Source organism: Epinephelus moara, chromosome 3 (genome assembly GCF_006386435.1).
Source record: "Epinephelus moara isolate mb chromosome 3, YSFRI_EMoa_1.0, whole genome shotgun sequence".
Classification (NCBI taxonomy): Eukaryota; Metazoa; Chordata; class Actinopteri; order Perciformes; family Serranidae; genus Epinephelus; species Epinephelus moara.
This window is the reverse complement of record NC_065508.1, coordinates 10,706,774-10,733,453: the sequence shown is the minus strand read 5'-3', so window position 1 is coordinate 10,733,453 and position 26,680 is coordinate 10,706,774. Positions and strand designations below refer to the sequence as shown.

Here is a 26,680-nt window from a genome sequence, read left to right as displayed (position 1 = left end):
TTTTCCACACAGCTACATTCCCTTACCCTCTCTCCTTGGCATCGATGTCTCTGATGATCTCGTCCCGCTGGTTGACCAAAGACACCAGCTCTTGGAGGAGCAGCTGCTCCCTCTGCTGCTGAGTGGACGACTTCTGCCAGTCTGCAGGACAAACAACACAACTTTATGTATATGTATGTACGTTGAATATAATCATGTACAGTTCAACCTTTTTTCCTGTATTAACTGAAAGTTGACACTGTCCTAAACCTTTACTGAATAATAAAGCGCTGTTGAGCAAAAGACTTAACATCCAGCTCTTCTTCTAGTGCTGCTGGCAAACAGCAGATAGAAGAGCTAATTGGTTACCACTGTTGGAATCTAACTAAATGCATTAATTAAATGTCTTTATTTTTTAAATCTACCTTATTGGTTTTATTCACCAGCTTGTCAGTCACATGCAAGTCATTTTGTATTGTACATGTACGAAAGATGCTACATAAATATTGACTGACTTGTACTTAACTTGAGGTTTTTCTATTTTTTGCTCTATAGTTCTGCTTCTTCACATTTCCGGGGTAAATAATGTATTTTTCAGTCCACTACATATATTTGACAGTTATACATTTTTCATAGGAAACATATAATCATCACACTAAATATGATGTCACGATACTGGACGTTCTAAACTCCATATAATTCCTTGAAAAATATCGATATTCAATACCATTTTCCATGCCAATGGTGGAAAGCTGCATTAGGGGCATAGAAAAGAAGAATAGAATTGCAGAAAACAGCAGACTGACTGTATTAAAAATTAACAATAAGAGAGCGCAAGAAAGTAACTGGTACCGGTGTATCGATACTGCGGAAAATGACTACTGAAACCACTTTAATTATGCAGAAGCGATTTGTGTCTGTAAGGCAATATTTTTGACAGCACTAATATGATGTGATTCATAGATCAAACCCACCAGCAGTATGTAAAATAGTTTACATTAGCAGCACCTCAACCAGCTACAACATTAAAATGCAGTTACACCAGTATATGTTACACTGTGGTATGTTTACTTAAAGGAGCAGTGTGCAGGATTAGTGCCATCTAGCTGTGAGGTCGCAGAATACAACCAACTGAATATCTCTACCTTCAACCCTCCCTTTCCGAAACACCAAAGGCCCTCAAGAGCCAGTGTTATGTTTGTCCATTCTGGGCTACTGTAGAAACATGGCAGTGTACCATGGTGGACTCATGCCTCCAGGAAAGCTGGGTAGGTATACTGCAGCTGGAGGAGCTATGTGATGTGATGTGTGTTCTACAAATGGAATGTGTTTGCAGCTATACATGTCTAAGGAAAGCAGCGCAGCCTTGCAGCAAATTTTCCCCAGTGGCCACTTTTGGTATTGCAGCAAAAAAGAAAATCCCCTGCAGCCCAAAAGGCATTTTCCTAATAGGCAACCATTATAAAACAGATGTCTGTGAAACGGTTGACAGGAAACCTCAAACTCCAAACATGGTCACTTATGAATGTTTGTATTTTGGATTTTTGGAGACATGCAGGTTTCATATTTGTAAAACTTTCCTCAAGCCGAGAAAAGAGATTAAAAAATCCATGACACCATCACGATATAAAGTCTATGGGCTGAGTGGGAACTTGCAGGCAGGGCCAGCGTGAGAAACGTTACTGTGCATATTCAGTGGGCTGCATACCATGGAAGTGAATCTGGAAACTAGAACAAGTTTTTGCCGAATGTGCCAGGCAAGCAGCTCAACTGAAAAGGTGCCATCTTGGCATCCAGTGTCTAGTTATTACTAAAATCTAAGGGTGACCTCTGTGGAAGAAGACCCACTCCCTACTGTATGTAGGACTTATTCTTAGGTAACGAAAACATAATGATTCTTAGTTCAGGTGATTAGACACTGATGAAAACTTAATTATGAATATTATATCCCATTTCTGCCTATAGACCCCCTCCACATCCTCCATACTGCTCCTTTAAGCACATGATCTGAATGCTTCTTCCACCACTGGTGGTTACTAACCTTCTATAGCCATCATGACACGAAGTTCCCTGGTCAGAAGCTCAAACCTCCTCTCCAGATCCTGCTCCTCTTGTCTGTGGACACAGTCAGTAATCAGACAAGTAAAGAGAAGTGTGTAGTATACTGTGTGTGTTTGTACATGTGTGTACAGTTTGTGTGTAGAGAGGTCTTACAGTAGCTCCAGGTGGTCCTGTCTGCGTATCAGAGCGTTCTTCTTATTCACCAGAGTGAACCACTCCTGAATCAGTCGCTCCTCTTCATCACGGTCACTTCCTGTATAAACACGAAAACAAAGGGTAGTTTGTAAACATGTATAGATGGGTTATTGTGGAAAACACCATTCACTTCCTGTTTATTACTTGTTGATGATGTATATTTTGTGTGCGTGTATGACTCACCTGTTTCCATGAGGCTTCGCAGTCGCCTCTCCACCACAGCTGCTCTGCTGTCAATGTGCTTCTGCTCCGTCTCCAACGCTGCCAGCTCACTCAGCACGTACTGGCTGGTGTCCTGCAAACACTGACCACAAGCCCCATCACACACGCACATGCAAGCAAACACACACACAATCACACATGAACATACACAAGACAAGGCAGCCACAAAGAGAGGAAAAAAAGGGGGGGAACGGAGATCAAAGGAAAAGAGGAGTAGGGAGAACAAGAAAACATGAAGAAGAAGAGGGTCAGAGGATTAGAGCGCAGCCAAAAGAATGGATTGGAATTAAATGACTTTTGTACATGGTAAAAGCAAACATGATTCGTTCTGTCTTGCAGGCATGAGTCATATTAAAGATGTTTATTTGATTTGATCTGAGAGTGATGATGACAGATAAGGAAAACAAGAATTAGAGAAGAGAAATATTGAAATGAGGAAAACATAACTGACCATTGTTTCCTCCTCTTGCTTGGGAGGCTGGGTCTCAGCTGCACTCTGCAACTCTGCACACACACATGGGACAAATCAGAAATCAAAAAGATGAATAAATAGAGATGCAAAGTTGAATAAATATTTACAATGTTATAGTATCGTAGGTATAGAGGTATTAGAGTATAGTATGCTTTAGGCTTCAGGTACCCACCTGTACTACTAGTGATTCCTGTCTTTGTGTCTTCATCCTGGATAAGAGAAATGTGAAAATATCATACACAGTTCCACAACACTACAGTACACTACATAAAGAGTAGGAGACTGTTTTTCTCAAACTCTAAGTGATTTCTTTAAATGTTAATCTAGAAACTGACATTACAGTTTAAACATGAAAGTCAGTTACGGTAAAAAAGAAACAAAAAAAAGACAAAGTGTTACCTGAGCAGGTCCAGGTTTGACTGATTTGTTTACCGACCGTGGGGGTGGGACCGGGGTTAATGACTCTTCAACTGAAAACAGACGATAACAACGATCATAAGCTGGATTTGACCTATTGAACCACATTATCCCACACAATTACAGTTTTCAATTTTACCTTTTTATCAAATTCAGCATGACGTCTTTGCATGAGTGTATTATTAGTTAATTAGCCTCTGGGCCCAGACATACAGTGACCCGACCACCTCTCTTACATAGGAGCAAAAGACCGACTTTGTTGTAGTTTTGCCTGTTCCTGTTTTCTTGAATATGTTTCTTATTTTGTATATTTGTATATTTTGCCAGATATTTAATACTTATAATAACTGTTTCTAAACTGGGTCCAGTGAGTGACCCTGACCCGCAGAACCCACTGCTTGTTCTGGTTGTTTTTGGTTGTGAACGTTAAATTGCAGTTACTGTACTTAGTGTCACTGCAATTTGAAGCCTTCTCTGGCACAAGAATTTCGATTGGGATAAATAAAGTTCTGTTGAATTGAATTGAACTGAACTGAATTGAATGTGGGTTGTTGTTTTGCATCTCTTTGCAGTCATGTTGTGTCTTTTGGAGGTAATTCTGTGTTTTTGTTTTGTTTCTTTCTGTCTCTTTGTGGTAATGTTCAGTCTTATTTTGAATTTGTGTGTCTCTCTGTAGTTGCTTTGTCTCTCTTTGCATTTTGTCTCTGTGTTTTTGCGTCTCTTTGTGGTAATTTGGGGTCTTTTTAAAGTCGTTTTGTCCATCCATGTTTATTTGGTTTCTTGGAATCCTTACTGAGATGCTGTGAACTTATTTACGATTTTCCTTCTTGTCTCCTCAGCTCAAACTGTGCTACTTCACACTCTAAAGTTCCCCGAATACACACTAATGTTTTGTCTTTCATCTCTTCTGCTTTCCTGACAGTATTTGTCTCTTATTTTCACACTCCATGGATACCTTGAAATCTGGACTGAAATCTTAAGTAAGTTTGACTCACAATTTGTTATAATGAACTCACTAAAAGGTCCACAAAACTGTGTCAGCTAAAATCAGCCATCAAGACGGACGGGATGAATCAAAACATAAAAGATAAAAGCAAAAGTATAATAAACGTGAAATGTTTAAAGGTGGAATAGAGGCTGATACCTTTAAGCAGTCGTTTGGTCCTTGGTGGTGGGACGACCAGCGTGCTGCTCCCTCCTTCCTCTAGGCTCACTCCTTCATTCAGTCTGGCCATGCAGAAAGCAGCAGCGTCGACATTAGTGGGAGCGGGACCAGAAAGGGCGAGGCCGTAGCTGGATTGACTGCTGTTGTGCTCTATCTGCAGCACGCTCAGCTCCTGGTTGGTGAAGTGTGAGCGGATCTGGCTGAGGTAGGTCATGACTATGAGCCTGTCGGGGACGGATAAGAGGACCATGTCGGACGGCTCCAACAGGCGAGAGATGCCAAGCGCCTCGAAACCGTCAAACGCCTGATGTTGCCAGGAGAAAAAGACATCATCAGAAACAAAACAGAGAGAAATATCTGTTATGTAGAAACTATCAATGTATCTTTATACCTTCTTGTTGTTGATCTTGATGTCGTGGGGGGCCAACTTGTCAAAATCTCTAATGGGACAAAACCAGGAAAGAATCTAATGAGAATAAACTGACAGCAGCTTTACAACATAAAAATTAATTTAGGGCTAACACTAATGGGTATTTTCAATTTCAATTAAAATGCTGATTATTTTCTTGATGAATCAGTTCATTGTTTGGTCTATAAAACACCAGAAAATAGAGAAAAATACGAATTAAAATTTCCCAGAGCACAAACTGCCACGTCCAAAATTTTAGTTCTGCCCAATAGTAATGAGTGAGAGTGAACGAATGACTCTTATAGTGTCCGGTATGTGCAGGGTCAGGTTGTTTTGCTTGTGTGTCGTACATTTTGTCTGGATGGAAGTGATGTAGGATGGCACAGAAGGCCAGGCCATTTCTCCAGGACGTGCTGAAGTTGGTGACCTTTATCCCTCGGTACCCACTGGTGATCTCCTGGCACCACTGGAGCAGCGACTGGCTGGAGTTCACCAGGCCCTGGAGGACGGAGGAGAGAGGAAGAAGAGTGTTTGTTTGTCTGTCTGTGATTCAAAAAGCTTGTCAGAGTTTATGTGTTTATTTACCTCTGCTGCATCGTCCTTCCCATCTGCTTCCTCTCTGACCATTGGAGCAGGAGGAGCGGACTTAAGGTCAGAGGTTTCTTCTTCTGGTAACGTAGGAAGTCGAGATGTTGCCCTCTCACAGTGATGGGGAGGAGTGATGTGTATGTCAGTGTGTTTACCACTGGGGGTAACTTCAAGCTGCGATGGTGGTTTCTTCTCTAAACCATCCGGGACGTCAGCTGGTTGGCCTTTTAGCCTAAGAGGACATAAACAAAGGAAAAAGACAGGGTGATGAACGGGTTGTGTTTAGTGGAACAAAGGAGATCATCCAAACAGCGATTCATAGGTGTGAGCGAGGGACATGCAAACTTGCTGACACGACAAATGGCAGCAGTGACTTGGTGTTAGAGGGCATGACAGTGAACATACAGCATTCAAGACAATGGGAGCCTATATTTTTCAGCATGGTTGCCTCAATGTAGGTCTACGCTGTTTGGCCTATTTTTGCTAATCACATCAGAACAAAGCAGTTTCGCAGAACTGTTGTCCCACATAGCCGCAGTTCTCGAAACTACAAAACACTCTCAATGCACTCAGGTGGCAATACACATATATTGCCAAAGCATGTTTCAAGTCTTTTTGCATCAAGTTAAATCTTCAGTAAGCCAAGACAAGTCAGGCCAAGCTAGTTTTTGTCTAACTCAAGTACAAGTCCTACAGCTCTGCATATCACGTCCCCAACCAAACACAAGACTTAAATGGCATGTCATTTTCTAGAGCAGCACAGGTTGTTGGCCCATGCTGACTTACACATCCTCCTCTCCTCCTTGATTTCCCCTCAGCTCACTGGTCAGTGGCTCTTCCGACTCGGTAAGTGATATTTCCTGCAGGCTATCACAGTGTGGAATGATCCATTCCTGTCTGTGATCTACAAGCTCTGTGGGGTCGCAGTCAATTTCACGGGGGTCGGGGATGAGGAGCTTCATACTCCGAGGGCTGGAGACAGGGGATGTGTCACCTGTCATCAGGTGGATTTTAGCCAATAACAACCTCTCTTCCTCTTGGAGCTGTTGCTCTTTGGTGCAATGGTTAAGGTCAGGCGTGTGTGTTTGTGTGTGAAGGCCAATTTGTGGACTGTCACTCTTTGTGGTGTGTGTGTCCTTGTTTAAACTGGGCTGGCTTCTGTCTTTATCATCTCTCATCTCAAGACTCTTGTGTGACTCTGCAGCTATTTCTGTAATGTTTGTATCATCGTTTATCTTACTGATGTTTGTATCAGTGTGTGTTTTGGTGTGTGAGTGTATGCTGGCAGTGTTTGTGCTTAGAGGAAGTGGCCAAGGCACCACAGATGATTGAACAAGCTCTCCCTCCTCATTGGTCACTACCTCGAGGCTGTGACCAGTTTTTGTGTCATCTCTCTGTCCTTTCATTGGCTGTTTTTGAGCTCCACTATATTTGGGAGCAGGTTTGACACTAGTTGTCTGACTGATTCCTTCCTCTTGCTTAAACCCTGATGAAGGTTTAGTATGAGGACGGTCTGCCACACTGGTTAGGGTGTGTTCAGGTTTATTTGGCTGACTGGCAGCAGCGCTCTGGTAAAAGGTTTGTCCACTGGATGGAAGTGAGGAGGGCATCTGGGTAACAGCAAGGGACTGGTGGCTTGGGCTGAAGACAGAAAGATGAGAGATTTCAGAGCTGAACCTAAGGGCTCAAGTGCTTTTGCAAAAAGGACCAGCAGCAGATCCTTTTTCATGCTCCATTCCCCTCTGGCAACACACAGCTATTCATCTCACGCAGCCAGAGCTCCATCTTGTTAATGTCACAAAGGAAATTCCAGCACAAGAGTTTTAGAAAAGACACAGTCGGCTGTCACCATACTTTAAACCAATTAAGAGTAAATTGCTGGCAGAGCGTGGTGTTTGTTAAAGAGGGACTCTCTAGCTAATGTCACCGTTGGGAAAGATTTTCCTCAAAATTCCACAAGTTTGATGGGACAGAGGTCTGGCTATGCGAGATTATACTAAACTGAACATGTTGAATGCATAAAAATATGCGACTCAACCAAAGCGAAATACCAATTCAACACTGAACTGCAATATCCAGCAACCCTACCGATCCATTTGCCAGTGCAACTTGCCATGCAACTAAGCTGCAAGGAGCCTGGTAATATTCCTTGATGTCACCCGTGTAGGCAGTGACAATTATGGACAGAAACAAAAAGAGGATGCAGATGACCAAATCCTTTTTTCTCCAAGTGCAATTGACCACAACAGCAATCCAGACAGAGTCACAGGGGGCCTTAGTTAGGTAGGCTGTAGGCTGTACTTTCCCTTCGGGGCTTCCCTTAAGCAGTTGTGATTTGAATCCTCTCATAAAAGTAGTTTTGATAAACTGATGACAATGCTGCAAGTCAGGAGTTTTCAAAGTCTGACTCCATGGGCCTCCCCCCAGACATGATTGAGACAACTGAACCCCTCTTAACCCCATAATGCTTTGGGGGATGTAAACAGGAAGTGAGCTGTTTCGGCTGTATCGTTTGTTTACATTTAGGCAAATTGGCACCATTAAATGTGTGCTGAATTAGCTTGGCAGTTCCTGTTTCCAATTTACTCATAGATATACAAACAAGTATCTTTGGATTATTCTTATACTGAAGAAAACTTTAAAACGTGACGAATCTCAGGCAAGTTCTGCAGTTTAAATGAGTGTCTTTGTTCCAATGGCTATGGCTCAGGAGTCAGAACAGGTTATCCACTAATCAGAAGGTTGTTGGTTCAATCCCCAGCTCCTCTGGTCTGCATGTCGAAATATCCTTGGGCAAAATACTGAAACTCCAAATTGCGAGTGTGTGTGAATGTGTAACTGATGAGCAGGTGGCACCTTTGTACATTAGCCTCGGCCACCACCATGTGAATGTGTGTGAATGGGTGAATGTGAAGAGTAGCGTAAAAGATCTTTGAGTGGACAGAGGCCTAGAAAGGCGCTTTGCAAGTACATTTACCATTTATGACATTAATCATTTAGATTATGGTATCTTTGGAAAGTTTAAGTCACACTGTCTGTCTTTTAAAAATGTTTATCATGTCTTTATGTTCATATTTGTGAATTATGACGAGAAAAAGTCACGTATACAACTCAGTCCTACTCCCATCAAGTACCTCCTCAGTTGCCCTTGGGGTCAGATGCTTTAGCAGCAGTATGAGATGCATTGGGCGGCTGCATTTGTTGATGCTCTGAGCAGCAGCCGTAGTACACAGAGTGAGAAAGTCTGTATAGGGCGGGTAGGTCAAACAAACTCAGACTTTCACACGGGAGCCTGCTGTTTGTGTCCTGAGTGAAACCAGAAGGCAATCGAGTTATTTTAACAACGTATTGTGCTAGTATGTGCAGCATACTATGCTAATGACTTATGTTCCGTGACATATGTGAAGTATGTCACGTGACGTTACATTATGTTGGTAACAAATGTACTTATCTTAAGTCAAACCTTGGTGTTTTTTCTAAAGCTAAAAGCTAACCATGTACTTTTGTTGCCTAAACCTAAGAGAGTGAAAACCTTAAATGAAGTGTTTAACCTTTATTCTAAGTTTATTTTGTAATGTATGTAACAAGGGAAAATTGCATCATATTGTGAAAAGTAGGGCCACTGACCAAGTGCTTGTATTTAAAGGGTTGGGAATAAGATTGTGTTGACGTACAGTATTTGAAGCAAACTGTGTGCTGAGGGGTTTAAAGTACCTTAATTGTGTTGTCCTATTATACTAACAACATAATGTCTCTTCCAACTGATGCAGTATCTTTGTCTCCCCACCCCCCTCAGGCAAGACATAAAGAGCATAGAGAGGAAATTGCAGTCTCCTTCACAAACAACATAGTAATTATGTTGTTTGGGGGGACACATACATGACTCACATGCAAACACACAGAACTCTTTCATGAAAAAGACCTGTAGAAAAGGCCAAACCCTCAGTAAATGAAGGATAGTTATGCCTAGTAATTATTATTTCCCTGCAGATACAGTGAGTCAAAGCCTCGGTTATTGGAGGAAGCGTACACCACAAACGCACACGCACAGTCCTGTGATCCACAAGAGGCAACAAGCAGATGTCTCTCATATAGCCAGCTCTTTCCCGGTTACTCACCTCCCTCTCCCTGCTGCTATTTATCCCTCTCACCCACCCTTACTCACCCTGCTTCCCCCTCCATGTACAGCTCAGCCAGCCAAACTGAGCCAAGATCTTCCTGTCCTCTCTCATACTCCACCTCCTCATCCTCCTCCTCCTCTCTCAACCACACCGGGATGGAACCAGACTTCAGGTTGGATTTGCCTTTTTTATCTGATCTCAGAGCAGGGTTTTCCAGGGCTTTCTTTACAGCAGTTACAGAGTCCTCGGGTTTGACTGATCTGGAGTCGAGTTTGCTTGTTGGTTTGGCTGCAGGAACAGAATCAGCAGGTCTGGTTGAAACCAGTTTGACTTCAGTATTCATTTTCACTGATTTGGACTTGCTCTCTGGCAGCTCTTCATCACCCTGCAGCCTCTCATCATATGCAATATCATCCAACTCTGCTTCCCTCAGAGGAGGCCAGTCATTTGATTGGCTGTTCATGACTTCCTGTTTCTTTTGCAGTGACGTAGAGCCAGAAATGATCTTTTGTTTCTGTTGTGGTTTCTCTCCTTTGCTCTCCTCTTCCCTTTGCCTCACTCTATCCTCCTCTTCCCTCCTCTTCCCCTCCCTTTCCATCTCTCTCTTCCTCTCCTCATTTTCTTCCTGCTGCTTCCTTTCTTTCTCTGCCTTTTCCCTCTCCTCCCTTTGCTTCATCTCTAGTACCTCCATCTCTTTTTCCAGCCTCTTTCTCTTCTCCTCCTTTTCCCTCTCTATCCTTAATCTCTCCATCTCTTCCTTTTCCAGCCTCTTTCTCTTCTCCTCCTTTTCCATCTCTATCTTCTTTCTTTCCATCTCTTCCTTCTCCTTTTCCAACCTCTTTCTCTCCTCCTCCTTTTCCCTCTCCATCCTCATCCTCTCCATCTCTTCTCTCTCCTTTTCTAGCCTCTTTCTCGCCTCCTCCTTTTCCCTCTCTATCCTTTTTCTCTCCATCTCTTCCTTCTCCTTTTCCAGCCTCTTTCTCGCCTCCTCCTTTTCCCTCTCCATCCTCTTTCTCTCCATCTCTTCTTTCTCCTTTTCCAACCTCTGTCTCTGCTCCTTTTCTTTTTTCGCCCTCTCTTTCTCTTTCCTCTCTGCCTCTTCTCTCTCTGCCCTCTCTCGTTCCTCCCTCTTCATGTTTTCTATCCTTTCCTTCTCCCTTCTCTCCCTCTCCTGCTCCCTCTCCTTCTCATGCTCACTGGCTGCCAGTCTCAGACTCGCCACCAGACTCAGCCCGTGTGAAGGTTTCTGAGCTAATCTAGTCTGTTCACTGATCATCTGGTTTTCTGTTGTGTCAGAGAAGGCCGTGGGTGGAGAAATGTGAACCAGTGTCTCATCATCTGGCTCAGAAGAAGGCAGAGTCTCTGCATGTGCTTCATGTAAAGATGGATCTTCATTCCTTATGAGGAGGCCCGGTTGGTCTGCAGAGCACTGTGGAGGACCTGCATCAGTGGGTCCAGTAGTCTGCAGGATGGAAGCCACTGTTTCGTAGCTAGAGGGACAGACATGAGGGGACAGGGAATCTCTGAGACAGATCTCACCCTAAAATAACCTCAGCAGACTGTGGACAGTGTGACAGAAAGCCAAACAGCATGCTTGATTAAGTAGTTCCTTTTTCACAGACTTTGTTTTGGTGCTTGTCCAAAGCACACAAAAGCAACATATTTTGTTGGTTGCATTGAAAACACTACACCCTACAGTTTTTTACAAACCTATAGTGCACAACAAAGTGAAGCCCACTGGCATTTAAATTACCTCTGGCATGACTAAGAACAGGTGAAAGAAATACTTTCCGGTGCCATGCAGCTCAGAGAAAGATAAAATGTAATAAATCAACAGCATCTTATGTAGACCAGCTCACTGTGGATTATAACCAAATAACCAAAACAATGGTAGATCAACCACTGGGACCATAAGCATAGTGTACTCCAGGTCATAAATGGTGGTTTTAGATACAGGTTTTATCAGTAGCATAGACATTAAACACAAAACTACACACCCATGGAGCCTATAGTGTAATTGTAAATATAGCAAGCAACCCATACTAGCATAACTGCCATGGAGATAAAGTAATAACTCATCTCAGTGTGATAAAGTGTCTCTTTCAATAGATTAATAACATGTGTTAAAGGATCTGTATGCGACATTCAGAGCACATCTATGATTCAGAGAACAGGTTGGGATTGTCTGCACCCAGTTCTCAACATGGAGGCAGATGTGCTGGTGGCTAGCAGCTAATGGTGCTAACTCTATAAATAATGCTAACATTGGCAACAGTGCTGACAGAGCTGTTAACCTAGGGGGAATTGGAAAGTGGGCGCTCATTTCTGCAACGATGGCATCCCCAGGGATGGCAGTGTCGGCAGCTGGAATCAGGCCTCATCTAAGGCGTCATTCATTCCGGTTCTCAGCCTAGTCAAGCCACCTAATGCAGCCCGGCTAATTTAATCTGGCATGCCGAGTTCAGGCCGATGCTAGGCCAGGTCATGTCTGATAATGGCCCAGTGATAGCAGTGTGGGCAGCTGGAATCAGGCCAGCTGATTTGGCCTGATTCTGGGGCGTCATTCATGCTGAGTCCCAGCTGAATTGGGCAACTGGACCCGGCCCAGCCAATTTCATCCAGCATGCTGAGTTTGGGCCGATGCTGGGCCAGGTCATTTTGGCTACATGGGTCCTGATATAAGCAATAACCACCATTTGAGCGCAGTGCAGAGCAATAGTGATGAGCTAGCCAGTGGGATACACTCAAAGGGACTCATGTACACATGTGACTACAACAAAGAACAGAGAAGCTCGGATTACAAGACACAGAGAGGAAGCATAACGCCATTAGTGGTTTAATGCCTTATTAATGCTCTGAATGTCACATACAGCTCCTATAATGTGACAAAATAATGGATAACCCATTAAAGGGCATATCGTTTATCTTTTAAAAAGATAACCTCTAATATAATAATGATTGTAAGTTAAAAATGTAATCACCTTTTAAGTCTAAACTTTTTATTATTATACTACTTCAGACAATTATGTAAGGTTTAATCCCTCTTTTCAGGTCGTGCTTGATGAAGTAGTAATGCTTTTTTGTTGTTTTCACTGCACCTGTTTTGTGCACTTCAAGGAATATTTTACTGTATTTGACAAGTTATTTAATTATCTAAAAGTTACCTAATTGTTAGTCGTTACTGGCAACATATTTGGCTGTATTTAAGCCAGCAGGCGCCTCCTGCTGCTCTGTAACACACACATCTGCCTCTGTGTGTGCATATTTCTGGGCACTGCCACACAGACAAACACACACAAACGCACACATTTTTCTCTTATGAAAAGCTCTCATCAAATAATGTCCATTGAAACAACCATCCTAACAGCATAGACAGAGGTTGAGATTAAGACAACAGCATCAGATGAGGTTAATTGCGACTAAGCACTGGTGAAGCTGCAGCGCCACAGAGAAACGTTAGTTGGGACATGTGCAGGTGTGTGAGAGTGTTTGGACGTGGTGGTTTATGCAGAAAAGCAGACTGCCATGCTGCAAAGGAACCATCACTGACTCACCCCCCTGTTACACCACCCTCCTCCTGCTTCTCATCCTTCTCTTCAGCGCTCTCACTACTTTCCGTCCCTCTTTCCGCTCCTGTCTCCACTGTGGTCTCCTCCACCGTCGCCCACAGCTGCTTTTCTGCCTCGCACACTGGCTCCTTATTGTTGATGGATCTCTCCTGACCACCAGCCATGACCTCGACTGGTTTCTCCTCATCTGCTCCCCCCTGTTGTGGTTTTCCTGACGGCTGGAGAACTGGTTCCGGCCGCAATCCTGGTTCTGGTTTTGAGGGAAGCAGCGGTTCAAGCGCCAAAGCCGAGCGCTCGATGGTTGGTTTGGGGGAAACCTTGGGTGATGTTGCAGGCTCCATGCAGGGTCCCTCTGGCTCTTTGGGCTCCTCTTTAACTGATGGTGCGCAGGGTTCAGGAGGAGATGGTACTATATGATGTGTTTCTGAGTCTTTTGTTTGCCTGACAGTGCTGTCCACCTCAGCAGCATCTTCTCTGTGTGAGCTACAAGAAAGGGAAAACAACACATGAACAATACTGCCATTACAGTTTTACATTTGCTACCAACTACATCATCCAGAAGCCAGACCATCAGCAAGCAGGCGCACACACAGATGACCAGAAAGAAAAGCAGACAGACGCCCCCTCATCCACTTCTTACCCTCTGCACAAAGGTTTTGCACCCTCCTCGGCAGAGATTTTTTCAGGTGTATCTCTCCCACTTCTCCCTTCTAGCGCTTCCCAGAGAGGAGCCTCAGACAGCCTCTGTGGAGGTGGCACCAGGGTCAACACCTCTAATGCGAACGGTCTATCCTGAACAGTGGGGCCTGATCGGATGCCAGGTGGAGTACATGTGGCAGATACTTTCTTTTGCGGGACAACAATGTTTGACAATGAACCTTCCTTTAAGAGAGAGGCTTGTTCCAGACTGGAATAAGGGGAGAGAAAGATGAAAATGAAAAAAAAGGAGAGAGGGCAGGTGGAAGAATATCAGGTAGAAAGAAGAAAGGGGGAGGAGGAAAGCCATACAATGACGAGAACAGCAAAAACCAATAGCAGGGCTTAGTTATACCACAAAATCTGAAACCAGGTAAAACCATGGCCAGGATCATGATATTAATACTTTTTATTATTAGACGCAGCTTAAATGTGTCATGATTTATGAGGTGAGGAACAAAGACCACGCCTATTTCTCATCCATGTCTGCACTTTCCCTTCCCTTTGACTCCGTTCTCACATCCATCCCCCCGCAAGTTCCCCTTTTCTTTGTTTTTATTTTTGTTGTTATTTCTCCCTTTTTTCTTTCTCTCCACAAAATACAGTAATCATTAGGGGGCTCTATCCATAGTAGAGCAGGCAACGAGACGACTCCCGCACTCTATCTCAACTTCCCTGCGCCCTCCTCCCTCCAGCCAACACCAGACCGCCATCAGATTCCACCCTCCTCCTGTCTGCGACCCTAATTTCTCCCATCATTCCCCCCATCTTCCTTCCTAAACTAATTGGAGTCTATAACTCTATTGCCGTGGTCTTTGTTAGTGTTAAAATGCAAGACAGCTTTAAATGGTATAACTAATGTTGCATCTCTGTCTGAACACATGCGTGCACACACAGCAGCAGCAGAGAGGCAGAGTGCAGCACGCGTGACCCCAAAATTGATTTTGTTTTTGCATCAATGTTGCATTAATACCCAAACCAAGACTTAGTATTAGTAGTATCAATACACCCCTATGTCATAGATAATCAACAAAGTCTTACGTGAGCAGACAATCACAAAATAATCAGAGAAATAATCAAAATAGAAATGTTGAGTGATTCAGCCCAACTCCATGCCTTTAGTGTGGAAATACAGAGTGAAAAACACACACTGATCTTTAAATCAATTTAAAGTGATTGATTGATTGATTAGCCTATATGTGCTGATTAAGAAAGCATATGTCAGCCATTTTAGGAAAAAAAAAAATCAACACCCACAGTGAAATCATCACTTTTATTTCAGTGGTGTAACTCACCGCTCACTGGAGGCAGAGCTCGGTTTATTGACCGACTGAGGCGTCGTCTTTCTGTCTTGTGATTGGCTGAGAATTTGTGAGGGCAGCTGTTCGGATGTAACGCTGGTTTTGTCCGGAGGAGGGAGGTGGGGAGCAGGAAGTGGTGGCAAAGATGAAAGAGAAACCCGAGTTTTCATCTTCTGCTTGTCCTCATCTGACTTGTTGTCCTCCAGACGGCAGACCAGAGCTGCTCGCTCCTCCTTCCTCCTCTTGTCTTCCTCCTCCTCCCTCTTCTTTCTTCTTTCCATCTCCTCTTTCTCTTGTAGAAGTTTCTTCTTCTGTTCCTCCTCCTTTTTCTTTGCTTCCTCTTGTCTTCTTTGCTCCTCTTGCAGCCGTCTCTCCTTTTCTTTTTGCTCCTTCAAGAGTTTCTCTTTCCTCCTCTCCTCCTCCTCTTCAAGTCTTTTCTCCTCCGCTTTTCTCCTCCTCTCCTCCCTCTCCTTCTCCTCTTTGAGTACTCTCGCCTTTTCTTCCTCTTCCTTCTTTCTTCTCTCCTCTGCCTCTTTGACTCTCCTCTCCTCCTCCCTCTTCTTCCTCTCCTCCTCTGCCACCTTTATCTTTCTCTCTTCCTCTTTCCTCCTCTCCTCCTCCTCCTGCCTCTTCCTCTCTTTCTCTGCCTCATTTTTCTTCCTCTCCTCCTCCTGAAGATGTTTCTTCTCCTCTTCCTCCCCTTTCATTTTCTGTTGCTCCTTCTCTTTTTCTTCCTTCAAGCATTTCTCCTCCGCCTTTCTCCTCTCTTCCTCCTCCAGAAGCCTCTTTTGCTCTTCCTCCCTCTTCCTTCTTTGCTCCTCAAACAGTCTCTTCTCCTCCATCCTTTTCTCCTCCTCCTCTTTCATTTTCCTCAAGAATTTCTCTCTCTCAAGTCTCCTCTCTTCCTCCCTTCTTAGTTTTTCCTTTTCCTCCTCGGCCTCCAGGAGTCTCCTCTGCTGCTCTTTCTTCCTCCTCTCCTCCTCATCCCGCTTCCTCTTCTCCTCTTCCTCTCTCAGCTTCTCCTGTTTGTCCCTCCTCTCCTTCAAGAGTCTCTCCTCCTCGGATTTCCTTCTCTCATTCTCCTTCTTGGCCTCCTCCTCCTCTTTCAAGAGCCTCTTCTTCTCCTCCTCTAATAGTCTCTTCCTCTCTTCCTCATGTTTTCTCCTCTCTTCCTGCTTCTGGAGCATCACTTTTTGCTCTTCCTCCTTCCTCCTCCTTTCCTCCTCCTTTTTCCTCTGTTTCTCCTGCTCTGCCTTCATCATCACCTCCTTCTCTGCCGCTGCTCCTTCTAACTGCTCTGTCAGCGACGGCTTTTCTCCACCGGCCTTTTCATTGGTTTTCTGTTCAAGACTGCAGAACAGATAAACAATATTCCTTAATCCTAAATATGCGTGTGTGTGTGTGTGTGTGTTTATCATCAGCACCATCACTTCAAATTTTGACACCTTTTATTTTATATTCTGGATCTTGATTTTATCTGCAAATACAAATACTCACCCTGGAGGACACCTTTTGATAGTATCCCGCTTAGAGTCATCCTCATCCACAAATAAGCCCCCTGATTCTCCTCTCTGGTTTAATGACTCAAAGATGATGTCATCAAAGTCAGGCTCAGGCTCAGGCTTTGCCAGTGGCGGCTTTTCGGCCTTAAAGGTGCAAATAAGACTCGACTCATTGGTCGGCTTTATCAAATCAACTTCCATCTGAGCGACTGGCTGTTTAGGAGTGATAAACGCCGCCACAACATTGGTGGAGGGCTGCTGAGGGGTGGAGCTCTCACAGGAGAAGGGCCACGGAGGGGGCGGGGCTACTATCAGCTCTGAGCGTGACTGGGCAGGACTGGGGACAGAAATATTGGAGGTCAGGCTCGAAAGGTGAGTGGGTGAGGCTTCACAAGGCTGAGCGTGCAGGAGCCAGGAGGTGATTAGGGGTGGAAACAGGCAGGTCACAGTGCAGACTACAGACCTAGCTGCTGTGTAGTGGAGGGTCAGTGCAACAGGATGCAGGGTACAAAACACTCTCAAATATGTGCTAACACAACTGTTAGCACATATTAGCATCAGGGAACACCAAGCACAAAGCAACCGTGAGGCCTTGAGCAAGAGTTCAGCAAATCTCTTGATCAACACACTCGGATGAAGTGTTACTCAACACATGTGTCAACAAGCTGAAGCAGGTTTGCCTCAGTTAGCACTCAGCTGGGTCAAGTTGGGGTGTTTTTATAATTTTTGGCTTGTTTTTTGTAGGTTTTCGGTATAATAAGAGTTATACACAGTCTGTGATTTGTACTTTTTAGCAGCTTAATGTTGTTGCTTCAAAGGATTTAAATGACTGATTAACTGCTTATTATGTTACTCCACATTGCTGCGTTCTCTGTTATGCAAACTCTAAAATGTAAAAGAAAAGAAAAACAGGATTGGATTGAAAAACTGTCTATGATGCACTCTGAAACACCTTCACAGATACACTGATGTCCAAACAGCCATAACATCAACAGTTTGGAGAGTGCTGAGTTAAATACTGTACATTTCTGCAACTTAAAGGTATAGTTTGACAGTTTGGGAAACACATTTATTCACTTTCATGCTGAATGTTAGATGAGAAGATTGATAACAGATTGTTAACTGCTACCACCAGCAGTCAGTTTGCTTAGCTTAGCATAAAGACTCACTAATAACAGCAACATATAATATTGTTTTGTGTGGTTATGTGCAAGACTATTTCTTGGCTGGATGCACTTCCTATAATTTGTTGTACAGATTAAAGGAGATGTGTGTAGGATTTAGGGGGATTTAGTGGCATCTACTAGTGATGATTACAGATTATAACCAGATGAAACTTCTCATGGTTAGGATTCCCTCAGTGTTCATTGTTCAGGAGTTTTTGAACATAAGCCGAATTATCCACAGAGGTCTCTTCCTCTCAAAAACAAAAAGGCCTAGTGATTAAAACCAGTAAAACACAGAAAAAAGCAGTTTCACAAATTAGTGTTTCTCTGACATTGTATAGCTTGTCGCAGTTGGGCCACCAGTCCAGCACCTGCTAATGTGTGCTCACATTTTTTCTCTGATAACATAAGATCCAGATGTTCAGGAGGTTTTTACTGGAAGCCAAATTATCCACAGAGGTCTCTTCCTCTCCAAAATAAATGGACCAGGTGTAGACCGGTAAAAACAGTGAATAAAGCAGTTTTTCTGATGCCTCTTGTGGTGGAGGGGGTGATAATTACAGTGGCCAACATGAAAACGCAAGAACGCGAATGGCCCCATCTACAGCCAGTGTTTGGTTTGTCCGTTCTGGGATACTGTAGAAACATGGCAGTGCAACATGGTAATCTCCATAAACAAGAACCCACTCCCTATGTAGATATAAACAGCTCATTCTAAGATAACAAAAACACAACAATTCTTATTTTCAAGTGATTATGAAAACATACTTATTATATTTCATTTCTGCCAATATATCCCCCTAAATCCTACACACTGGACCTATGAACAAAATATATCATGTTAATCAGTGAGCTTTAGAGGTGCTGGTTGGTGGATTTGTTACCTGTGGACAGAGCTAGGCTAGCTGTTTCCCACTGTTTTCCATGCTTATGCTAAGCCAACATTCTCCTGGTTGTATAGCTTCTAGACGGACATGAGAGCGGAATTGACGTTCTAATCTAACTAATGAAAAAGCGAATAAGCATCTTTTCCAAACTGTTCTTTAAATCAGTCATACAATTTCAAGCAGGCAGCCCATCTCAAAGTGTAAAGATGTGCTCTCTTTGCTTGAGTCTGTGTCTATGTTTCTGCCACCAGTCTTTATGACGCCTCTTGAGCCCTGTGGTCGGCTGACACATTCTCTCTTCACACAACATCTCCAAGGATCCAAACCAAGCAATCTAAATTTAAACACTCATGTGATTCCATCCCATGACCTCACCTGATTCTTGCTGGTTCAGCTTTGTTTTCTGTGACGGCCGCCTTTGAATCCTTGGCTGCGCTGATGTTGGCCCCCGCCTGGTTGTTATGAGGAGAACCGTTGTCTCGGCTCACAGGGCTCGGAGTTGCTTCCTTGTCTACCTGGGGGAACGTCGAGCCTATGAAGAGCAAAAGTGAAGACAGACTATGAAGTTTGCACTATGAGAAAGAAAGGGGAGTGTGTTTAAATTGTTAAAAACCGCCTACAAACTACACATTTTTAAACATCAGTGTACCTGACTGACAGGAGCTGATTAGAGCAGGAGGTGCAGAGGGAGAAACAACGAGCTTAGCGTGAGGAGAGGAGAATAAAACAGAGGTGGAAAGAGAAGAGGAGCGAGGGGGTGAGGAACGTGGAAGGGAAGCAGTAAGTGCTGGAGCCACAGGGTCACAGAGGGCATCAAGGTCAGGACTGCTCAGCAGAGGGACGGGAGTGATGTCACTACCAGATGTCAACCACGCCCCCTGCGCACCTGCAGGAAGCACTGAGGAAGGACGGGAAAGGTGAGGTGGAGAGGGAAAAAGGAGAGATCAGATGAAGCACATTTAAAGGAGCGAGTGAAATGATAGTGAGAGATGACCAAGAGAATAAGAGGAGTTACCATATTTTTCACAGTGGTTATCAGACTCTGAGATAGAGGGGAGAGATTTGGGGAGAGGAGGTGTCAACTCAAGAGGGGGGGCATCAGCGGCAAAAGGAGAGGGAGAGGAGGGGCGGGCGATTGACTTGACAAGCTGAGGTCTGAAAATGTGAGAACGGCCTGGCAGAGAGGACAGAGGATAAAAGACATGATAAGGAAACAGAGATGAGATGAAGAGATTTTTAAATTTGCATCTCTATCTTTATTCTAAAGACAGACCAGAAACTGAAGTCAGAGCATCTGCTGTTTGAGCCTCTGGGGGGCGCCGTTGATGTGAAACAGGAACTGAGGAGATGAAAGGAGGGAAGACAGAGGAGTGATGAACAAAAGAGGAATAAAGAGAAACAGATGTAAAGTCAATGAAAGGCAAAGAGTGAAAGAGGAACAGCATGTTTTTTATATCATGCATTTTGCTTATTGTATTACAGAAGTGATTTATAGCTGTCAGGAACAAACACGAGTCTGCTGCAGTCTCAACAGTGATTAGTGGTGTCAGAGTAACCAAAATGCAATTACTACAATATCATTAAGGAGTCTGAATTCAATATTTAATTTTCTTAATGTTCAATACTTCCAAAAAGGTTGTTCTGTAATTCATTCTCACAGAAAAAGAAGGGTTTTGTAAGAGGCAGTTAAGCACAGTTTTATCTTCAATGTTTTAGTATTATTTAAGTACATATAATTGTCATGGATATTTTGAATAATGAATTTTGGCTAGACTATGCTAAGGTTATGTTTATTAGAAATATTCGTATTATTGCTAACAGGTGACGGGGTGGGTGTAGATACATTTAAAGCTTTTGGATCAGATTCACCTCCCTGATGCTACGATCTAAATCTTCAAATATACCTTCACTGAATGTTTTCCCTGCCTCCTGGATGTGTGAGTAGACAGGTTTTAATTCACAAGAAACATGGATTTCATTAACACGATTCAAAACTGTGGCAATCCCAGAGGACTAACTGGCCTTTGAACTTTGTAACAGCTACTCCAGTGACAGTAAAACCACTCAAACAGGTCTGCAGCATCAAACTGACTGAGTTCAAAAGTAAAAAGGCAAAATATGGAAAAACAAACTAACACAAAAACAAGCTGATACTAAATTAGCACAACTCAAGTGGCCACAAAACTTTCCTTTGTTAATGTTGCCAGAGGCACTGCAGCACTGACTACACATTAAGATGTTTAAAGGGGAAGTTCAGCCCAGAATCAAATACATATTTTTCCTCTCACCTGTAGTGCTGTTTATCAATCCAGATTGTTTTGGTGTGAGTTGCTGAGTATTTGAGTTCTCTCAAATATAACTGAACTAGCTTGTGGTGCTCAAAGCGCTAAAAATACATTAGAAAAACTCAACAGCAATGTCTCTTTCCAGAAATCATGACCTGGTTACTCAGGATAATCCACAGATCTTGTTGTAAGCAGTTTCATCCTGCCAAATGTATCACCGCACAGAAGGAATCGTGCATCTACTCATGGATGAGAGGCTACTAGCTTGCGTTACATCTCAGGCCACAGGAGTGCCATTAATGTTTACATTTCACCCTGTCACAACCACACACCCCACTCCCATAAATAGAAGCGCACTTCCTTCTGCAAAGTGATTCCATTGGTGGGTGCGGATTGGTTGAAAAAAGTATCTCCTACATGAAACTGCTCACAACAAGGTCTGTGGATTATCTCGAGTAATCAGGTCATGATTTCTAGAAAGAGACATTGCTGTTGAGCTTTGCGAATGTATTTTTTGGCACTTTCAGCACCAGAAGTCGAGTGTCATCTAGTTCCATTATATTCAAGAAAAGGCAGACATCTCTACAGCTGATATCTCGAACACTCGGCAACTGACACCAAAACAATCTACATTGATAAATAGCACTAGTCTGATTTGATCTGGGGTTGAGCTGTTCCTTAAACTCTGATCTAAACTCTGATAGCATGACAAACTGATCTTCCTCAGAACACATCATACTGTACATAATTAGTATGCTGTTTCTGACTCCATGAAATAACACAGGCATGACTCTAAATCATGTGAAACACGAGGTCAAACTGGACCATCACACAAAAGGAATCAGTTAGTGGAAAGCATGCAGCATGCCTGTCTGCCAGCCAGCCTGCTGATACCTTTTCCTGAGCCTGACTGGAAGATTCTGGGCAGAGAGGGTGGCTGAGAGAGAGTCCGGGTGAATGGAGGGTGAGCGGATGGAGGCTCAGAGGACAGGGTGGGATTTAGGGGAGAGGAGGATTTGGATGGGGGAAGATGGGAGGCGGTGGAGATGGTCTTATGGGTGAGAGTGGTGGATACAGTGATGGAGGACTTTTGTGGAGTCGTAGAGGGTGGTGTTATGATATCCTGGGGTGATGACGATGCAGGGGAGGGAAGTTTGGGTGGAAATGAGGTGATGCCTGTTTCAGGGGCACTGGGTGGCTTAGAGGGCAGTTTAGAGGGGGTATCTGAAGAGGAATTCAGGGGAATAGAGGGCGCTGCTAAAGACGGCTCCTCTGAGGCTGCAGGTGAAGTGGGCAAAGATTCAGAGCATATGGGAGACAGAGGAGGAGGAAGGGAAGGAGAAATGTTTTGGGAAGCATTGGAGGATTTGGCAGATACATCAGAAGGGGCATTCTGGATTGAGGGAGTAGGTGCTGTAAACTGGGAGCTCGGAGGTTTAGGTAACAGGTCAGAGGAAGCAGGAGCCTCAGGGAGAAGAGGGTTGGCAGATTTTTTATGCTTGGCTCTGGGTGAGGGCTGAGGGGAGGGGGAAGGTTGGATCTCTGACTGCACAGGGGCAGTGGTGAAGGGGTGTCGGCTGCGACGGGGCGAGGGACGAGGAGCAATAGGTAGAGGAGGGCGGGAGTTGACGCCATCATGCCCACCGGCTGGATGAATGGATGATGAATGGATGGATCAGTGGAAGTAGGTTTTTGCGGAAAGAGAAATGATGAAAAAGACAGAAGGAAGAGGTCATGAACTGAGAATGAAAATGAAATGAACTGTGATTTATTTTTTTTTCCCCACTCCAATTAGGCGTTAATGACAGTTGACGATCTGACTTGCAGCCTGTGATGCAATTCAGCTGTAAATGCATGCACATCAGTACATTTACTTGAGTACTGTACTTCACTGCAGTTTTGAAGAACATGTATTTTACTTGAGTATTTCCATTTTCTACTGCTTTATTCCTCTACTGCCCCTCATTTCAGAGGGAAATATTGTATGTTATATTTTACTTAATGTATCTGACAGCTATATTTACTGGTTAGTTTGCATATTTTGCAGAATACAAAACGTACGCAGTTTTTACAGCAGGAATCATTATCAGTGAAACTCATTTTATCAAGTAGTTACAGTCTAAAATTTTGATTTTTTTAGCATAAAAGTGGGAAAATGTAGGGACAAATATGTCAACCTGTTCTCATGCAAATTAAGTAATTTCAAAATTTTCTAAAATCAACTTTTAATAAGTGAATAGTGCTGACACCTGCCATTTGCCTTGTTTATGGGCATAATTGCTTATTCTAGAATATGAAAATTCGGCTTTTAGGAAAGAGTGGTGATTTTTGCAGCTTAAACTCCTCAGCATTTTATAAACATCTTGACCAGCAACAACAAAAATGTTGCTCACATTAATACATCGGAGATAATAATCCTGTTATACCTCGGACAGTATAAAAAAAGGGACAATCTGCGTAACGAGTAGTTTTATTTTTGATACTTGAGTAGTACAATGTGTATTTCTTATGGACTATTACTGTAAGGCAGCAGTACTTGTGCAGCTACTGAGTCCAAGACAAATTTCTCTATGGGGACAATAAAGTATACTGTATCGTATTGTATCGTATTGTATCGTATCGTATCATATCGTATCGTATTGTTTGAATATTAATACTGATGTACTTTAACTTCAAAAGTAAAATTTTGAATGCAAGACTTTTACTTGCAACAGAGTATGTTTTGTGCATTGTTTTACAGCTACTTCTAAATGACCTGCATACTTCTTCCACCACTGGTGCATGTTGCGATAACTAGGCCGTACATTTTCTTTTTAGCATTTCCTGCTCTCTTTGTGTATTCTTTTTAATTATTAGCATTTTGTTGCACTGCTACTGTTGTACAATCTAAGAGATACACCACAAAGATGTACAGTAAATGCAGCATTAACACTCTGAAAGGACGATGAACATGTAATTTCATTCATTCTACAATAAGACACAGCCACGGTGATATGTGGTGCTGTTACACTTTTTTAATACTTGTTATAGTAACGTCTCTCTGAACACAACACCCTCTATGTGCCATGTTGCAGCTGAAGCTTTTCATGTCTCCAAATATACTCCGCTTAATCACATGATTCTCATTCCCGTTTAATGTCTGGATGAGAAATTTGTGGCATGCAGAACAAATGGCATGAATGTGTGAGATACTGTTATATAAACTGAGCCTCCCAATAACACAGAGGAGGGGAGAAAGCTCCTGCTCACACCTCCTCCTCTCTGGCAAGAGAAACAAACAGCAGCAGTGGGTGAAAGACAGGGAAAGAGGAAACTACCTGAGGCTGGGAAAGTGGGTCCAGCGGAGTCTCGCTTGTCAGGTGGAGGGGGGGCAGGGCGATTCGGGCGGGTTAGAGTGTGTGGAACGACTGACGTGGCCAGAAAAGGAAAAAGAGTGAAGCAGAAGGAGTCACAGGAATAAGAGAGGAATAAGAAGGCAGAGGGGGAAGTAATGTCAGAGGAAACTTCACAGTGAAGATCAGAGAGAAGAAGCAGTGTTTGTGTGAGTCTGCCTACCTGTAGCAGTGCCAGACTTCTTGTCCTCCTCTTCATCGCTCTCATTGAAGTCGTCCAGGTTGCCAATATCTGTGGGTTTGACGCTCATGAGGCTGGCCAGACTCTGCATGTCTTCATCACTGAGGGACAAAGACACAAGAGAGAGTATTTATCACACCATCATCACTTAGTGATTCTGTCATGATGTCCAGACAAACAGGAAACACGCATAATAATAAATAATATGTATAAAATGTGGTTGCCACATTTATTACTTGCAACAAGTGTAAATATATATACATATATATATATATATATAAAACTTATTGACTTTAATTTAGTAAGTAGCAGCAGAGGAAACAAAATAACTCACGTGGCTTTCCCCTCTCGAACAAAGACACAGGACAGTGACAGCTTGAGCGTCGCTTCCACCACTTTGACAGACAGCGGCTTCAGCTGGAGCGTCAGGTCAGTCTGGGTTGGCGTCGGACTTGCAAACCGCTTCAGGTTGATGTCTGCTGACGCCAGCACCTTACGATGCCCCTTGTTCTCCTATACATGACCAACAGATACAAACACGATTAAGTATTTTGAATCATGTCCATTTAAAGACTCAAGGGAAGAGGAGGAGTAATCAAGAGATACTTACACCCTCAATGACAAAGGTCCACTCTTTGTCCTCAAACTCCTCGGCAGTGGCCTCCTAAAGACACAAGAACAAACAATAAAATTTGCGCTGATTCATTGACTGCTGTAATGCTGCAGTTTGCCTTTGGAATTAATAAAGTACTCTGAACTGGGCAGCATCGTTCTTCCAGTGACTTTTCCCGCCCCGTATGAAAGGTGCTTGTTTACTTTTCTCCACTCATTCATTTCAGCTGTTTGCTGTATAGTGTAAACAGTGTATTTTGGCTTTGGTACCTTGAAGAGTGTAACAGAGATGTCGATGTTCTCTGGAACAGGCCACACCACCATGCCCCTGTAGGGGTTCTTGATTCCAGGCTGCCAACTGTGGAGCTGCACGACAAACAACATTAGAGAGACTGTTAGAGGAGGAAGAAGTACTCAGATATTTTACTTCAGTAAAAGTAGCAATACCACTGTGTGGAAATTTTACATTCAAGTTTCAATTCTGCAAGACTGCACGAGACTTTGCCACTCCCATTTTGATTCCCCTTGTCAAAGCCAGATGATTATTCACACACTGAGTGCCCCTCTGAGCGTCATGCACGTCTCCCTGACTTGCATTCACTGGTGACAGTCAGCCAGGTGACGATAGTGTTTGCCCTGGAGCCTCGGCATTGTTTGTCATTGTTGTGAATTAAACCACGATTGCATGGTTATAAAAAAGGTAAATGACCTGAGATTGTGGAAGGGAGCGTGCTGGTGGAGGAGCTCAGACAGTTAGGGCGGTGGATACACTGGGGGATGGGGAGCCAGTGGAGGTTATGAAGGATGGGGGTAATGAGAAGACGAGCAGCTGAATTATGGATATATTGTAGTTTCTTGAGAGTTGGGATGGACGGAGGTGGGTGATGTTTCTAAGATGGAAGAAGGTTGTTTTGGTGATGTGTTTGATATGTTGGTCAAAGGAGAGGGTTTGATCCAAGATGACACCAAGGTTACGGAGATGGGGGGAGGTGAGCACAGTGGAGTCGTTGATGGAGAGGGAGAAGTTTTGTGTGGACTTGAGAGGAGATTTGGGGCTGATGATGATGACTTCTGAATGTGAAAAGCAACTAAAGCTTTAAAATAAGTATAAATAAGAAGAAGTACCTCAAATTGTACTTGAATAAATGTACTTAGTTACTTTCCACCATTTGAGACAGTGTGTGTGTGTGTGTGTGTGTGTGTGTGTTTGAGGTGTTTCAGTGGTTTCACCTTGGAGCACATGCGCCTGTTCCTCCTGGTCCACACCACCCTCAGCTTGTCTGGTTGCCTATAGAAACACACAAAACACAGATCAAAACACAGAACGACGTCTCGCCGCGTGCTGTTACTTGACAATATTACTGATGACACAAACTGCTCTTCTGCAAAGAGGACACAACTTTAAAGGAAAAGTCTGCAGAGTCTGAAAACCATTTTATCAACATTAGTAACTCTACAGA

At 43.5% G+C, this 26,680-nt stretch overlaps 1 protein-coding gene across 13 annotated transcripts in view; it reads right to left on the bottom strand.

Annotated features, from left to right (window-relative positions):
* Positions 1-26,680, bottom strand: part of ehbp1l1b (EH domain binding protein 1-like 1b) — a 33,831-nt gene that overhangs the window by 1,337 nt on the left and 5,814 nt on the right. The window contains exons 2-29 of one of the 13 annotated variants that reach the window (XM_050038269.1): positions 26,451-26,508; positions 25,491-25,586; positions 25,219-25,272; positions 24,943-25,121; positions 24,591-24,709; positions 24,353-24,442; positions 21,930-22,682; positions 20,024-20,089; positions 19,766-19,924; positions 19,400-19,648; positions 19,126-19,282; positions 16,693-17,034; positions 15,190-16,545; positions 13,839-14,105; positions 13,184-13,681; positions 10,615-11,119; positions 9,674-10,476; positions 5,506-5,740; positions 5,271-5,419; positions 4,903-4,951; positions 4,491-4,815; positions 3,329-3,399; positions 3,102-3,138; positions 2,909-2,961; positions 2,419-2,539; positions 2,194-2,293; positions 2,021-2,094; positions 27-141 (exon numbers count right to left, since the gene is read on the bottom strand). In XM_050038269.1, the coding sequence (XP_049894226.1) occupies positions 27-141; positions 2,021-2,094; positions 2,194-2,293; positions 2,419-2,539; positions 2,909-2,961; positions 3,102-3,138; positions 3,329-3,399; positions 4,491-4,815; positions 4,903-4,951; positions 5,271-5,419; positions 5,506-5,740; positions 9,674-10,476; positions 10,615-11,119; positions 13,184-13,681; positions 13,839-14,105; positions 15,190-16,545; positions 16,693-17,034; positions 19,126-19,282; positions 19,400-19,648; positions 19,766-19,924; positions 20,024-20,089; positions 21,930-22,682; positions 24,353-24,442; positions 24,591-24,709; positions 24,943-25,121; positions 25,219-25,272; positions 25,491-25,586; positions 26,451-26,508 (7,080 nt within the window). The other 12 variants (XM_050038251.1, XM_050038259.1, XM_050038274.1 and 9 more) reach the window with 12 other exon arrangements.